The sequence below is a fragment of the Triticum urartu genome, chromosome 7A (assembly GCF_056163025.1).
Source record: "Triticum urartu cultivar PI428250 chromosome 7A, HENAU_Tu73, whole genome shotgun sequence".
NCBI lineage: Eukaryota > Viridiplantae > Streptophyta > Magnoliopsida > Poales > Poaceae > Triticum > Triticum urartu.
The window spans coordinates 642,206,348-642,222,170 of NC_141879.1; the positions used below are offsets into that span (position 1 = coordinate 642,206,348).

The 15,823-nt window shown below is 48.7% G+C and overlaps 2 protein-coding genes across 2 annotated transcripts; both read left to right on the forward strand.

Annotated features, from left to right (window-relative positions):
• The first annotated feature begins 870 nt into the window (after positions 1–870).
• Positions 871–5,320, forward strand: LOC125521520 (uncharacterized). The gene is made up of 6 exons (XM_048686574.2): positions 871–1,237; positions 1,682–1,814; positions 2,075–2,178; positions 2,858–3,002; positions 3,089–3,229; positions 3,318–5,320. The coding sequence occupies exons 1-6, from the start codon at positions 1,197–1,199 to the stop codon at positions 4,881–4,883; spliced, it is 2,130 nt and encodes a 709-aa protein (XP_048542531.1). The 5' UTR covers positions 871–1,196; the 3' UTR covers positions 4,884–5,320.
• A 2,989-nt stretch (positions 5,321–8,309) lies between these two features.
• On the forward strand, positions 8,310–13,675 carry LOC125522511 (uncharacterized). Its single transcript, XM_048687566.2, has 2 exons — positions 8,310–8,758; positions 11,914–13,675. Exons 1-2 carry the CDS (start codon positions 8,396–8,398, stop codon positions 13,567–13,569), a joined length of 2,019 nt encoding a protein of 672 aa, XP_048543523.2. The 5' UTR covers positions 8,310–8,395; the 3' UTR covers positions 13,570–13,675.
• Positions 13,676–15,823: the final 2,148 nt, after the last annotated feature.

Below are 15,823 nucleotides of genomic sequence, written 5' to 3' on the forward strand. Positions count from 1 at the left end.
CTTCACGTACATACACCATCACGTGCACGGACCACATGGATGTGCCCTCCTCAACATGTTGATGCAATCATTATCTTTTCGTTATATCAAAATTAGTGTTTTCTAACTTCATGGAATGTTATATCTCCATACAATGTCCTTGTTTGGTTTTTGGTGATACAAGATGAGAGCATGTACATACACCATCACACACAAGCACTTTGCGGACCTCCCCCCATCCCCCCACCCTTCACTTTTTTTGAACACCCCCAACCCTTGTTAACGTTAACGAGATGATGTAAATATCATTTTTAGACTATTTCAAAATTAATGCTTTTCAACCATTTTTTGTGGAACGTCATATCATCAGGCAATGTTTCTTTCTGTTTCTGCAATTACAAAACGCAAACCCAGGCATACACCTTCACACACATGGCGCACGCAAATGCAACCCCATCATCAGGGGGTGCAAATTTTATCCTTTAAATCGCACTGAATTAATAATTTCTAACCATACCGCAGAAAGAACACGCTAAATTAATACAAATTATTACTAAACTAGTAAATATCATGAAAATACAACGTCTATCAAAATCACACATTTACATATTTCTTCGCTATGCTTGAATTCCTTAACCTGAAATTTAATAATATATGAAAAACAATAAGTGACATTTGATATAGGGAACAAAGATCAACTAGTAATACTCTGCAACGGGCCGATGATGCTCTGCCAGGGGCTTCCCAAATTTCAAAACCCAGTCTGTTTCTACTTTTCGTTGGGAGCGAGCTTTATCCCGCAGGTTAGTTACGATCCTCCGCCTCGCACCCGATCCCCGCCGTCCATTCCCGATCGCGCGGCCCGGCGACGGGCGGAAACCCCGGGCCGCCACCTGGCCGCCCCTCCCGCAAGGCTGACACACGCCTGCGACGCAACAGCCTTTTCTGCACCGAGTTTCCGTTCCCTTCTTCTGTCATCTGTGCAGCCCACCACCGCCACCACCTCCACCTCCACCTCCACCTCCCCCAACCGCCTCCTCTCGCCGCCTCGCGCGGTAGCTTCTTCCCTCCCCTCCGCCGACCCCGTGATGCTTTGACGCCGCCGTCGCGAGCTCCGCCCGCTGGTCGAGGAGGAGGGAGGGAGGGAGGCGACTCGGGCGGGAGGGGAGGGAGCAGAGGAGGAGCGGACAGGGCCGGGAGAGCGGCGGCGGAGGAAGATGTTCGACGGCCTCATCAACTCCAAGTTCTACAACCGATGGTACGGGACGAGATTCGCTGCTGGCTAGTTTCGCGTGGGTTCGCCGGGTTCCGGCGAGCTCGTCGGAGTCCTCGGGGCGGGGTTGCTGCTCAGATGGGCGTTTCCTTCGTATTTTCGAGTCCAATCCGGTGTCTCCAGATGCTGCTTGGTTCCTGGGTTGCGCGACCCCGATCGGCGCGGCGTGATGTTCGGGATTTTGTTCCGCTTCGTGCTTCCGAACTCGTCGGGTTCGTGGCCGGTTTCCTCCGCATTTGGAGGCTGTTTTCCCCGGCCGATTCTCTGCTTTGTTTTACTAGAAGGAAAAATATCCTGTGCCGCGCCGAATTTGGGTTCCATCTCCAGTAGCATTTCCGTGCGAGTCGGTTGCGTTCATTTCGCTCCGTTTGGTGTGGTGTTGGATTAATTTGGCCAACTGACTGCTTGGTTGCTGAACAATGTGTGCAGCAAGCACGCCTTCAAATGCACCCGGACGCGGCTGGTCGTCATACGGCGGAAGAAGCAGGCCATGATCGGGTTCCTCAAGAAGGACGTCGCCGACCTCCTCACCAACGGCCTCGACATCCATGCCTTCGGACGGGTAAGATGTTTTTCCAGGTGTCTCTCCCTTGCCCAGCATTTTCACTGCTGAAGTACATTGCTCAGGATTGGTACGAACTACGAATGCTTCTGGTTCAGGCCGAATCAGAGAATGTTTTTGCGCTCTGGCCCCCTTCCCCAGAGGAAAAATTGGCAAAAGTTCTACTGATTGGTGGTCAAGTTCTAGTCAGTTTACTAGAGGAAAAATCTGAGACTGCGATGACTGAATGTTGTAGTTTTGTTTCCTGTCTCTGCTTCCAGATGGATGCGCTGATAATGGAGATGAACCATGCTTCGTGCTACGACATGATTGAACAGTACTGCGATTTCCTTGGAAAACAACTCAACAGCCTGCAGAAACAGAGGTATATATATCTGGTCAACTCAACTCTGCACCCTTAAGTTTGTATTCCTTGGGTCAAAACAGTAGGGAAGGATGTCCCACTATTTCTGTGGTCAACGGGAAGCAAAGTTTGTTAACGGCCAAGAGAGTTATGCATCCCAACTAAACTCTCTCAGTGGGACCCATGTGTGGCATTTTATTAAGGAATCGATTTAGCAGGACTGTAGCATCCACGGTATATGATTCTTCTGATGGTCTAGTTTTTCTTGGATAATAATGGAAGATTACGTCTCAGCATCTGCATCAAGTGAGGCACATATCCAGCTTATGGTCTAGTTTAGTAGTCCACCTTCAGTTGGTGAATATAAAATAGTAAAGGCCAATTGACCTTTTTTTATTTTCAAGAAAGGCCAATTAACCACTACTAGTATGCCTGTGATTGCTTTAGGATAAAATCAGTGTGGCAACAGAGTTTTAAGTCTTTTTTTTTGTGATGAAACAGAGTTTTAACTCCAAAATACATATCTCTTTGATTCTTTTTATGGTCTATAGTTTAGTGTTATCACAAGCATTTTTTCTGCTGGGAGCTTCAGTTAATGAATGTAACCACTAACAGCATCTTAGGGGTGCAAGCAAACAGGTAGTTTAATAATCTTCATGGTGCAATTCATCATGACACTCGTTGATTTTTGCATCAACAGGGATTGCCCCCAGGAATCCATGGAGGCCGTGTCAACTCTAATTTTTGCTACTGCTCGGTTCCCAGACTTGCCTGAACTGTGCGACTTAAGGCATATATTCACAGAAAGATATGGCGGTTCCCTTGAGCCTTTTGTTAGCCTGGAGGTGCGAGAGATGCTCCAATAATTTATTGTCGTTAAGCTGCCTCGTAGGGTTGTACTTAACCTGATTAATGTTTCTTGTGCCTGCAGTTTATCCGGAAACTTGAGTCTGAATTGTTTACAAATGAGGAAAAGTTTCAAGTAATGCAAAGTATTGCTGAAGAATCCTCAGTTGGTTTTGACATGAGGGCATTGGAAATCAAGTTATGGGCTGCACGGGAGTCTGAGGATGTATGTTTACATGAACTTGCGTAAATGAATTTACTACTTGAACAATGGCATGTGTCGTTAACTTGACATTTTGGATTTTGTATTTCAGGATCTTCTTGAAAAGGATTCAATGAACAAGGATGAACCAGCAGTGCCTTTGCCCATCAAGCAGAAGGATGATGGTCGGTTAAATGATAATACTGGAAGGAAGAATTATGATAAATCTCATGGTAAGGAACAATTGGAGAAATCAGTTTCTCCTTTGGACTTGAAAAGAGAGAAGGCTCAAAAAGATGATAATACCAGAAGGCGGCATGCTGACAAAGCTGACGGTAAGGAACATTTGGAGAAATCAGTATCTCCTCTGCAAACGGAAAGAGAGGAAGCTCAAAGGCGAGTTCAGAAACTGAAGAAAAAAGATCTCCGCCCTTCCGAGAAGGAGCTGATGGAAGCTGTGGAGCTAGATATCAATGGCCTACCGAAACAAGGTTCTGGTTTGGTGAAATTTCCTGAGACAGAAAGCAACAGAATAGTTCCACCAATTGTGAAGCCAAAAGAAACAAAGAAAGAACTTGGTGTCGAAAAAGAGAATAACAGGGGGCTTGGCTATCACCACCGATCACCCATACCTGGCCGTCCTGATTATACCAGAAGACATGCAAACTTAGGGTGCAAAGCTCTTGGCCTGCAGAATCAAGGACCTACTTCACTGAGTCCTACAAGTGGTAAAACTACAAACAGGCCCTCTCCTGTTTCCAATCCGAATGGAGCGAAGGGAAGGAATTGTGATGAAAAAGAAGAGGGCAACAGTTGCTTGCGTGGCAGACCACAACACTTGGAAGATCTTGGACACACGGTGCAAAATGGACAGCGAGCGCCACACAGGGTGGCTAATGTGCAGCCTCCTTATGTCAAACCTAAACTTGGCATGCAGCCTGTGAAGGATGATCCTGCAAAACCAATTGACAGCAACTGCAATATGAGTGAAAGGACAGACCGCTTGGTTGACAAAGATGTGCTTCGGCCTGTTTCTGTTAGAAGGAGGCCAGCAGCACCTGCTTTTGATGAGGCACCTAACGGTGAAAAGGTCACAAGCCAAAAGGGCAACAGTCACAGGATACAACCAAGCAAACACAAGGGTGCTACCGATGGCTATGACCGGAAGGGCAGTGGTGTTGGTAATGGCAGGAATGTTGAGAGAACTCCTAGTGGTCGACCAAGTCACTCAGGCATGAGAAACGGAGTTCTGTATGACGATGACTACGATGGATCCATGCAGCAGCCTAAAGCAGGTGAAGCTGAGGCTATTGACTTTGGTAATCTGTTGCCTCGGGCTGCAAACGGTCATCATCGACTCAATAGCAGGAACACTGATGTGCACGGTGGAGATCCTGATGAGGAAGAGAGGATGATGGACAAGCTTTTGATGCATTATAGCAAGAAAGGTTCAGGTACAGATGAAACCAAAACAACAGTAGAAACCAGCAGAACTGCTAACTGTCATGGAAGAGCAGTCTCGCTACCTCATGAATCCGTCAGCCCGGGTGAAGCTGCCAAGGTTCCTGCTCGGTCCACCTCAATGCGGTCAGACTGTCCTGGGGGTGTGCGCGTGCACCCAAAGATGCCGGACTTTGAGGAACTGGCTGCCCGGGTCATGGCCCTGAGGAATGCTTGAGGAGGAGGCACAAAGATTGAATATATTTTGCCTGTGTATACTTTCAGAATTGGAGCTTTCTGACAGTTTCTTTGCCGTGAGTCAGAGCTCACACCCTTTCTGAATTCTGAGACTGAATGGATGTTATGTGCATGTGTTTTCGCCTTCTTCTTTTTTCCAACATTGGTGTATTTTTTCCAGCTTGAGTCATCGCTGCTGGAGTGGGTGGTGCTTGTCTAGATAGGGGGAATTGGTACAGGGGTCAAGAGGATACAGGTGATAGGATTTCGGTTTCGTTCTTTTGGTTCAGTCGATAGCACATTGGTTTTTGATGCATACAGATACACTGCAGACTGCAGTTCCAGATTTTTTTCATTGCTGCATCATGTACTAGTACTTCAGAATTTTTCGATATGTGTAAATTTTGATTATGAAGCCACAGAGATATTCTTTTTAAATGAGGTTTTTGTAGGAATTCTATAGGATAGGATTTGCAAAGGAAAAATTCTTTGAAGCCCTTTGGTTTGTAGGAATGGATTCCTATTCCTATGTAGCATAGGAATCAATCCTTCATGTTTTGGAGGAAAAAAAACATTAGCCTAGACTCAATGGAAAAAATCCTATCCTATGCATCAAATGACATCTTTTTCTTTATAGGAATTGACATGCATGTCATCTCACTTCCTATGATTTTTCTATTTCTATAAAATTCCTATCCTATGAACCAAAGAAGGCCTCAGTCTGTATCATGCTTTTTAAATGCCGATCATGGGAACAGAACATTCTCGAAATTCCGAACTTTCGGTTTTCAATCCGGCCAAATAACTGAATTTCAACTCAGACCGTCGACTTGAAATCGACCCTACTTTGATCAGCTCGGCGGCGCGCACGCATACACGGCACGCTGAGAACCTACGAACTGGGGGTGGAGAGCGGAACGCCACCGGGCCCAGATCACAGTGTGGGGGCTATCTAGCAGAGGCAGCTCACCACGCTGACGACGAGACGCGCGATGCAGTCCTCGGCGCCGCCGTCGTCCCTGACGAGCCGCCGCAGCGCCCGGTTCCTCGGGAGCACGCCGGCGCGGTGCAGCACCGTGGCCGCCGCCTCCGCCGGCCGGCCCGCCAGGAACGGCCCCAGGAACCGCGCCGCCGGCCTCAGGAACAGCGGCAGCAGAGACTGCAAAACATGCAAGAACCCATGGCCACGCGATGAGCAGCATGCATCGAACGAGCGAGGCACAGACAGACAGAAGATGAGTGCGTGCTGGCCTGACGCGGTGACGTACCATCGGGCTATCAGGACGGCGCGGCGCCTGGTCGGCTTTGGTTGTTGGATGCGACGGCCGCCGGCGTCAACTGGCGGTGGCAATCGGCAATGGCGATGACCGGTGCGGGAGCAAGTGCTCTGGTTGCCCGGCCGTGGGTGCGTTGCGACCTTGGAGAGGCAGGAGCCTTTTGGGACGTGGGCAGGTGTGCAAGCGTGCGTGCGTGAGGCATGGGGTTCCGAGAGCCCAGAGCCCGGACCGGGCGACGACGAAAACAGTTGGCGCGCGGCGGCACCTGCCGTGCGCCCATCGTTTGGCCGCCACCCGCCGTGGAAATCCCAACGCCGCCGTCCGCATGGGCCTATCTCGGCCGCATGAGCCAGCAGTGCCTCTGTTGCTTCTGCTCCGCGTGGCGCTCTCTTCGATGCCTTTCCTTTTTGATGGAGCACTGCGCCTGTTGAGAGAGACACCTGTACGTGTGCTTTGCTTCTTGCAATCTTGCCGTCACCAAAGCTACCAAGAGAGTTGGGTTGGGACACATGATCAGTGCTCAGATTAGCCCTGGATCGATTGGTTGTTGCCGTCCACAAGCAAAGTCTCGGCGTGCATGCAGCGTGTTGGTTTAAGTGGTGAACGGTTTAGTGACCAGCGCCGGCAAGCAAGGGATAAGTTAAAGGTGAAAAAGGCAGTCGCTCAGGGGGCGGAAATCCTCAAAAGAACACACAAGAAATGAAATCTTTTATTTATTAAAGAAAATAAATGAAAACCTGCGTACGGACATCATCGAGCGAGCATGTTTGCATGCCAGGGATACGCACTATCACGAGCACGCAAGGAACAAAGCTCAAGCCTTTTTGTTATTTTATTTGTTCTCCTCTTCTTGCTAAGCGTGCGCATATATCCATCCTTTTTTTTGCGCACCGCATATATCCATCCTTAGGCCAACCCCCAACTGATTCCCAATAACCGGTTAGAGGAGTAAGATTAAAACCCGATTTTACTACTCTAACTGGGACCTAGCCGATCCCCAATTGGCGCGACGCCTTGCCGACCTGATTGCTCGCCGTCACCGTGAACGCCGCCGCCCGCCGTTGTCAACTGCCAATGGCAATCGGCAATGGCAATGGCTGGTGTTGGAGGGAGCGAGCAGTTGTTACCTGTGCGTGTGTTGCAGCCTTGGGACGAAGGGTGGCGCAGGAGCCTTGTGGGGCGTGTGATCGATGGGCAGGTGTGCAAGCAAGCAAGCGCGCGTGCATGAGCCATGAGGCGCGACGACGAAAAAAGTTGGTGCGCCGCGGAACCTGCCGCGCGCCGGCCCGCGAAAAAACTTTGCATGCAGTACCACAAAAAATCAGTTTTTTTTAATCTTACTACTCTCTCCGTTCCTAAATACTCCATTCGTCCTAAAAAACTTGTCCCAAACTTGTCTCTCAAATGGATGCATCTAGCACTAATTTGGTGCTAGATATATTCATTTGAGGGACAAGCTTTTTCAAACGGAGGGAGTATAAGTCTTTGTAGAGATTTTACTCTGAGCTACATACAAATGTATATAGATGCATTTTAAGTGTGGATTCATTCATTTTATTTCGTATATAATCCATCTAGTGAAATCTCTACAAAGACTTATATTTAGGAACGGAGGCAGTAGTCATGAGGGAGCATGGGAGCTTGGGATCAAAAGAGCACTCTCCGCCTGTGTGCTTTGCTTCTTGGAATCTTGCCGTCACGAAAGCTACGAAAAGATCGAGTTGAGATGAGTACAGAGGGGCCACATGATCAATGCTCAGATTAGCGGTACTAGTATGTAAAAGTATGTTCGCCTCGGATCGATTGATGTTGCCGCCAACAAGCAAAATCTCGAGTGCGTCCGCGTGCAGCGTGTTGTTTTAACTTTTAAGTAAGTGTAGCGAGTGAACAATTCAGTGACCAGCGCGAGCAAGCAAGGGATACGTACAAGGTGAAAAAGCAGTCGCTCAAGGCACGCCGGGAATCCTCCAAAGAACACAAAAGAAATGAAGATGTGCGTACCAACATCACCGAGCATGCATGTGTTGCACCAGGGATGCCATGCCATCACGAGGACGCAAGGAACAAAAACCTTTTTATTATCTTATATTTACTTCTTCTTCTTCTTCTTAAGCCCATGCATGCATCTCTCTTATAGACCGCCGGGGGACGGGAGAAGACAAGGTGAACAACATTGCATTCATACGTACACCGTCGCCAATAAGGAGAGGGGAGGAGGGCGGGCGGCCGGCCGAGGATGGGTCTATCAGCATCAGGCGCCATGCAGTGGTGGGATGAGTGGCAGCTGCGCGTCCTCGTGCTGGGCAGCCTCTTCGTCCAGTACCTGCTCTTCTTCTCCTCCGTGGTGCGTAGGCCTGCCCTCCCGTCTTGGTTCAGGCTGTTATTCTGGCTCGCCTACCTAGGCGGCGACGCTCTCGCGATATACGCCCTGGCCACCCTCTTCAACCGCCACAAGCAGCAGGAGCAGCTCGCCGCCGGCCTGGAGGTGTTGTGGGCGCCCGTCCTCCTCATCCACCTCGGGGGGCAGCACCTGATCACCGCCTACAGCATCGAAGACAACGAGCTATGGAGGCGACAAGCCGTCACCATGGTGTCGCAGGCATGGTTTCTCACTACTTCCGGTGTTATCCCGTCCAAATTTCGAAACCTTCATTAATTTTGGTACACATTAAAATAATGGACGCCGATATCCATCACACGTGTGGTATATTCAATATGCGCTCACACATGATGTGTGGTGTGAGCAGGAGACAGCCCACACAGGCTGTGTGTGGACGGACATTAGAATTGTCCACACATGTGGGCGCGCCTACTTCGTGCCACACGCCTAATAAATACTACTCATCTCCACCCCGCGTGTGTGGCACGAAGCAAAAAATACTCACACGTCCTGGCGCAGTAACGTTAGATACCCTGCGGGATGACGATTTAGTTGCCATCCTGATTGGCAGATGTAATTATCCGGGATCGCAAGTGTAGTTGTAAAAACTGTTGGGGAACGTAGTAATTTCAAAAAATTTCCTACGCACACGCAAGATCATGGTGATGCATAGCAACGAGAGGGGAGAGTGTGATCTACGTACCCTTGTAGGCCGACAGCGGAAGCGTTAGCACAACGCGGTTGATGTAGTCGTACGTCTTCACGGCCCGACCGATCAAGCATCGAAACTACGGCACCTCCGAGTTCTAGCACACGTTCAGCTCGATGACGATCCCCGGACTCCGATCCAGCAAAGTGTCAGGGAAGAGTTCCGTCAGCACGACGGCGTGGTGACGATCTTGATGTACTACCGTCGCAGGGCTTCGCCTAAGCACCGCTACAATATTATCGAGGATTATGGTGGAAGGGGGCACCGCACACGGCTAAGAATATGATCACGTGGATCAACTTGTGTGTCTAGGGGTGCCCCCTACCCCTGTATATAAAGGATCAAGGGGAGGAGGCCGGCCGGCCTCTATGGCGCGCCAAGGAGGAGTCCTCCTCCTAGTAGGAGTAGGACTCCTACTAGGAGGGGGAAAGAAGTGGGGAGGGAGAAGGAAAGGGGGGCGCCGCCCCCCTCTCCTAGTCCAATTCGGACCAGGGGGGAGGAGGCGCGCGGCCCACCTTTGGCTGCCCCTCTCTCTCTCCACTAAGGCCCATATGGCCCATTACTTCTCCCGGGGGGGGGGGGGGTCCGGTAACCCTCCGGCTCTCTGGTTTTCTTCGAAATCACCCGGAACACTTCCGGTGTCCGAATATAGCCGTCAATATATCAACCTTTATGTATCGACCATTTCGAGACTCCTCGTCATGTCCGTGATCACATCCGGGACTCCGAACTAACTTCGGTACATCAAAACTCATAAACTCATAATATAACTGTCATCGAAACCTTAAGCGTGCGGACCCTACGGGTTCGAGAACAATGTAGACATGACCGAGACACGTCTCCGGTCAATAACCAATAGCGGAACCTGGATGCTCATATTGGCTCCTAAATATTCTACGAAGATCTTTATCGGTCAGACCGCATAACAACATACGTTGTTCCCTTTGTCATCGGTATGTTACTTGCCCGAGATTCGATCGTCGGTATCTCAATACCTAGTTCAATCTCGTTACCGGCAAGTCTCTTTACTCGTTTCGTAATACATCATCTTGCAACTAACTCATTAGTTGTAATGCTTGCAAGGCTTATGTGATGTGCATTACCGAGAGGGCCCAGAGATACCTCTCTGACAATCGGAGTGACAAATCCTAATCTTGAAATACGCCAACCCAACATTCACCTTTGGAGACACCTGTAGAGCTCCTTTATAATCACCCAGTTACGTTGTGACGTTTGGTAGCATACAAAGTGTTCCTCCGGTAAACGGGAGTTGCATAATCTCATAGTCATAGGAACATGTATAAGTCATGAAGAAAGCAATAGCAACATACTAAACGATCGGGTGCTAAGCTAATGAAATGGGTCATGTCAATCACATCATTCTCCTAATGATGTGATCCCATTAATCAAATGACAACACATGTCTATGGTTAGGAAACATAACCATCTTCGATTAACGAGCTAGTCAAGTAGAGGCATACTAGTGACGTTTGGTTTGTCTATGTATTCACACAAGTATTATGTTTCCGGATAATACAATTCTAGCATGAATAATAAACATTTATCATGATATAAGGAAATAAAATAATAACATTATTATTGTCTCTAGGTCATATTTCCTTCAAAAGCATGGCAACTATATCTGTTTTGGTTAACTATAGTTGCAATGTCTAATTTATGGTAGTTGCCGCCTGTAATAAAACCGTAATTGCCGTGTGTGATTAACTACTTGCCACATATGGTCAAATAGCAGTTGCCATGTGTGTTTACCTAGTTGCCGCATGTGGTCCAACCATAGTTGTCATGTATTGTTAATCACAGTTGCCATGTGTGTTTTTCTGGTTGCCACGTACGCGCAACTGTAGTTGCCGTCTAGCAAAGAATCATAGTTGCCATGTGTGTGTACCGAGTTGCCACGTTCGCTTAACTGCAGTTGTCATCCACAATGTAAGAGTGTCGTGTGGGCGAAAAGCAGTTCGCCCACACGCGCATGACCTAGGTGGTGACTGTGTGGACAGAAACTAGTTCGCCCACACAGCGCAGCTGGCGAACAGCGTGGTGCGGCCGTGTGGGCAAACTCTCCAACGCCCACACACCAACCCCGTTCTATGTGGCACACCAAATCCACCTTTTTTATTAAGATTCGTGTAAAAGACAGTGAACGACGATCCAGACGTGTAGGCGAGTTGGGGAACGCCCACACGTGTGGGCGTTAGTGTTTCTGAAAATAATTGCCTTTAGATCAAAACATTTTAGCCATTTCGGTAGTACACCGAACTAAAGCAGTTTTCTAATCTAATAAAATCAAAATAATTGATTGGATCTAGTCAAACTCGATTGAAAATTTCAGTCTTTTGACCGAAGAGAAAACCAAAAGTTACCGAATTTCAATGAAAGTGAGAACCAAGCTTGTGACTAAAGTGGCAACTGATTGAAATATGGACAACGCTACATCTACGGACGATGTGCACGGGAGACAGGTTACGGGATGAGCTGTTAAGATGGGATAGGAAATCATAGGGAGAGGGGGGGGGGGGGGGGGGCACCACTAGAAATCAGGAGGTAGATGAGTGAGTTTTTGGAAACGAGTCTGTAGGCAAAAGCCGTAGAAACCATCCGTAAGTCTAGCATTTTTGCTGAAATATTTCTAAAACAATGGTCACAGGTCGTGGTCGCCCTCTACGTCTTTTGCAAGTCATGGCCTGGCGGGCCAAAGAGGTTGCTGCAGGCCGCAATCTTGTTGTTCATCGTCGGGATTTTTAGATCCATCCAGAAGCCATTAGCTATGAAGAACGCCAGTATCAGTAACATAGTGGCTTCTTTGTCACTATCCCGGAGTGAGCAGAACGAACTCGCGTTGTTCTGCGGAACAATATGCTATTGCTCAATGGGCCCGCGGAAGTTATACATAACTAAAGAAGGAGAAAGAGCCGAACAGAAGGACATCTCGCTTGAAGAATTTGTACAAAAAGCAACCAGTTTGCCAGAGTTGGCCAGTGATCAAGGCAAAGCTGAAGGCATGGCATCACGTGATTCATGGGAGGTAAATGTGTACCGGCCGCTGGCAGACATATCAGCTCTATACTCTGACCGGATAAAAAACCTACAGCTCTTTATGGCCCTTGATTACCAACATGCCAATAGTATGTCGAGAGAACAGCTTACCAAGTTGTTTTCGTTCCTCTACACAAAACTAGCTAACATAGTCTGTTGCTTCTTCTGCTGTCATTTTTGGCTTCCATTCTTGATCTTAGCTTCTGTCATCCTCTTCTCCACATACCACAAATATTATGACTATAACGCAACAGATGTCAAGGTAACTTACATCTTGTTCTGGTCGACCGCGTTGCTGGATTTTCTATTCCTCTTTGTCAGCGTTTCCATCATGGAGACAGAAACAGATATGGTTTCGCAACATAACCTCTTGTCGTTCTATGCTCGTAAGAAGCGACCCACTCTTCTTATGAAGCTTGCCACACTTGCATGCTGCAAAGGCTATGTTAACATGCATTGTTATATAGAACATGCACCAGCAACATCCTCACTCCAAGTTGTGGAGTTGGTTCATGGATATGTTATGGATGGTTGGAGAAGGTACATCAAAGATGCTGCTAGCTACAAGAGATTCAACCTCCACAGGGGGCAGTGGGCTCTAAGGCGTCAACGTCATCTTGGCTGGAGCTTGAATATGTCATTTGATAGAAGTGTCCTTCTCTGGCACATCGCCACAGACATCTGCTTTCACCACCAGAGCACAACCCCTCGCGGCCAAGAGTGCGCCGCTCGAAGCAGGGTTATATCCAACTACATGGCGTACCTGCTCTCCATTCGGTCAGAAATGCTTATACCCGGGTCCAGGATCGGCATCTTCACCATTGCATGTGAAGATATCGAGCGCATGCTAGGTGACAATTCTGCACTGCACGACGAAAAAGGACTTGCGCAAGGAATTATTTCCAGGGCGCAACAACCTCCCTTGGTTGATAACACCAGCATAACAGGAACAGCATGCAGGCTTGCTAAAATGTTGATGGAGCTAGAAGATGAAGTGGAGAGGTGGGAGATGGTCCAGGGGGTATGGGTGGAGATGTTGTGCTACTCTGCCAGCAGGTGCAGAGCATACTTGCACGCCAAGAACATGAGTGAAGTTACAGAGCTTCTCACTCGTGTATGGTTCCTCTTAATATCCATGGGGATGGAGACATTGCCTGATAGGTTTCAGAAGTCGGAGTATCTTGAAATCAAAGAAGAAAAAGCTGAAGAAAACAATGACGATGGTGAAGACATAGTCATCGAGCACAAGATTAATATGCCCATCTAAGTTATTTTTCCAAATATTTATGTTGTGTCGTTGTTGATGCTTGGATGCTAGACTTTCCTCCTAGTTGTAATGCGTGTATTATGATCGCCATTCTGTTTCAATAATATTTTACGGCTTGCTTTTTGATTTTTAGTCTTTTCAATTGACCACTCTATCTCTGTTTATGAATGAAAGTAATGCAAAACCGAGCGTGCTGATACAAATGGTTCGACGTACGAGAGTCATTTTGCAAACAAACTATGATTAATCGGCTATATATTATACTTTTTTTGTAAACATAGACATTTTAGAAAAAGTAGTTCAAATCTTGTCACGTCAATAAAATCCGGCTGTTTCCCATTTGGCCATTGCACCCACCCACTCGCCCACTCACCCATTCCGCTCCCTTTCACCGCACTCGCTCACCAACTCTTCAAATCCCTAGCTCTCCTACACGGCGACGATGCGCCTCCCTCTTGACCGTGTCGGCCCCGCTCTTCTCCTCTTGTCGTCCTCTCTCTCTCTCTCTCTCTTCTCTCTCTCTCTCTCTCTCCCGTGTCACCTATCCTTCTCGCTCACATCGTCGTCGAGCCAAAGTTAGCTTTTTTAGTGATGTCGAGGAGGAGCGTGTTCCGTGTCAAGGAAGAAGCGGGCGGAGGGCATGGCTGAACGCTGTCGCCGCCACCCTCAACGAGCTCCATGCTCCGCTCCGTCGTACTCCAAGATTAGCAAGGTAAAAAGCAACTCTCCTTTTCATTTTTACCACACCAGAGGGAGCAATAAACCGCATCAAAATCTTGAGAGTATATCAAGTTGAGTGTGTGTTCTTGGCCCATCAAAATCTTGGGAGTAAATCAACCGCATCAAGATTGAGCCCCGTGGATAGTCCTAAAGTAAGGGCGGATCGTATTTTTATTTGTTTATGTGAAATTTTGTTGGTTGAGCCACACAGATTCTCTTCTTTCTGGTTTCTCCAGATTATGATGAGTTTGTATCATGGTTTCAAATTTTCGATCATGTGAACATTTTGGCCACCACTGATAGTTCTGAAATCTTGGTTTCCTGTTCGTCCAAAAAACCGAATTTCACTTCAGTTCTACCCACATCAGACCTACAGTACTTTGATCAGCTAGACGGCGCGCCCGCACACTGAGAACCTACGAACCGGGGGTGGAGAGCGGAGCACCGCCGGGCTGGTGGTCTAGCAGAGGCAGCTCACCACGCTGACGACGAGACGCGCGATGCAGTCCTCGGCGCCGCCGTCGTCCCTGACGAGCCGCCGCAGCACCCGGTTCCTCGGGAGCACGCCTGCGCGGTGCAGCACCGTGGCCGCCGCCTCCGCCGACCGGCCCGCCAGGAACGGCCCTAGGAACCGCGCCGCCGGCCTCAGGAACAGCGGCAGCAAAGACTGCAAAACATGTCAAGAATTGTATGTAATCCATGGCCACGCGAGGCAAATTTTCATGCTTTGACCCTTTTTTGAAACCTATTCGAAATTTGATTCTAGTTTAAATTTTTTTGAGATCTGATCCTTTTGCTACCGTCAGAGTTCATGACGGTATCGCTACGCTAACCGGGCTGGCGATAGCCTGACACAACCCTACCGCCAAGGTGCTTGGAGGTAGGCACGAGCACACACTGTGTTCAATACTTAAGAGGTTTTTAACGATAGGGCATGTAACCCTACCGCCAGGGACCTTGACGGTAGACTGTTATACCCTACCGTCATGGTCCCTGACGGTAGCAAAAATGTCAGATCTTAAATTTTTTTTAAACTAAGGTCAAATCTTGAATATGTTTTAGAAAAAGATCAAAACACGAAATTTAGCCGCCACGCGATGAGCAGCATGCATCAGACGAGGCACATACAGACAGAAGATGAGCGCGTGCTGGCCTGACGCGGCGACGTACCATTGTGCCTATCAAGACGGCGCGGCGCGGCGCCTGGCCGGCTTGGTTGGTCGATGCGATGGCCGCCGGCGTCAAGTCAACTGGCAGTACCAATCCGCAACGGCGATGACCGGCGCGGGAGGGAGAGGCAGGAGCCTTTTGGGACGTGTGATCGATGGGCAGGTGTGCAAGCATGCATGAGGCATGGGATTCAGACCGGGCGACGACGAAAACAGTTGGCGCGCGGCGGCACCTGCCATGCGCCCATCGTTTCGCCGCCTGGCAGTAGGCGCCACCCGCCGTGGAAATCCCAACGCCGCCGTCCGCATGGGCCTATCTCGGCCGCATGAGCCAGCCGTGCCTCTGTTGCTTCTGCTCCGCGTGG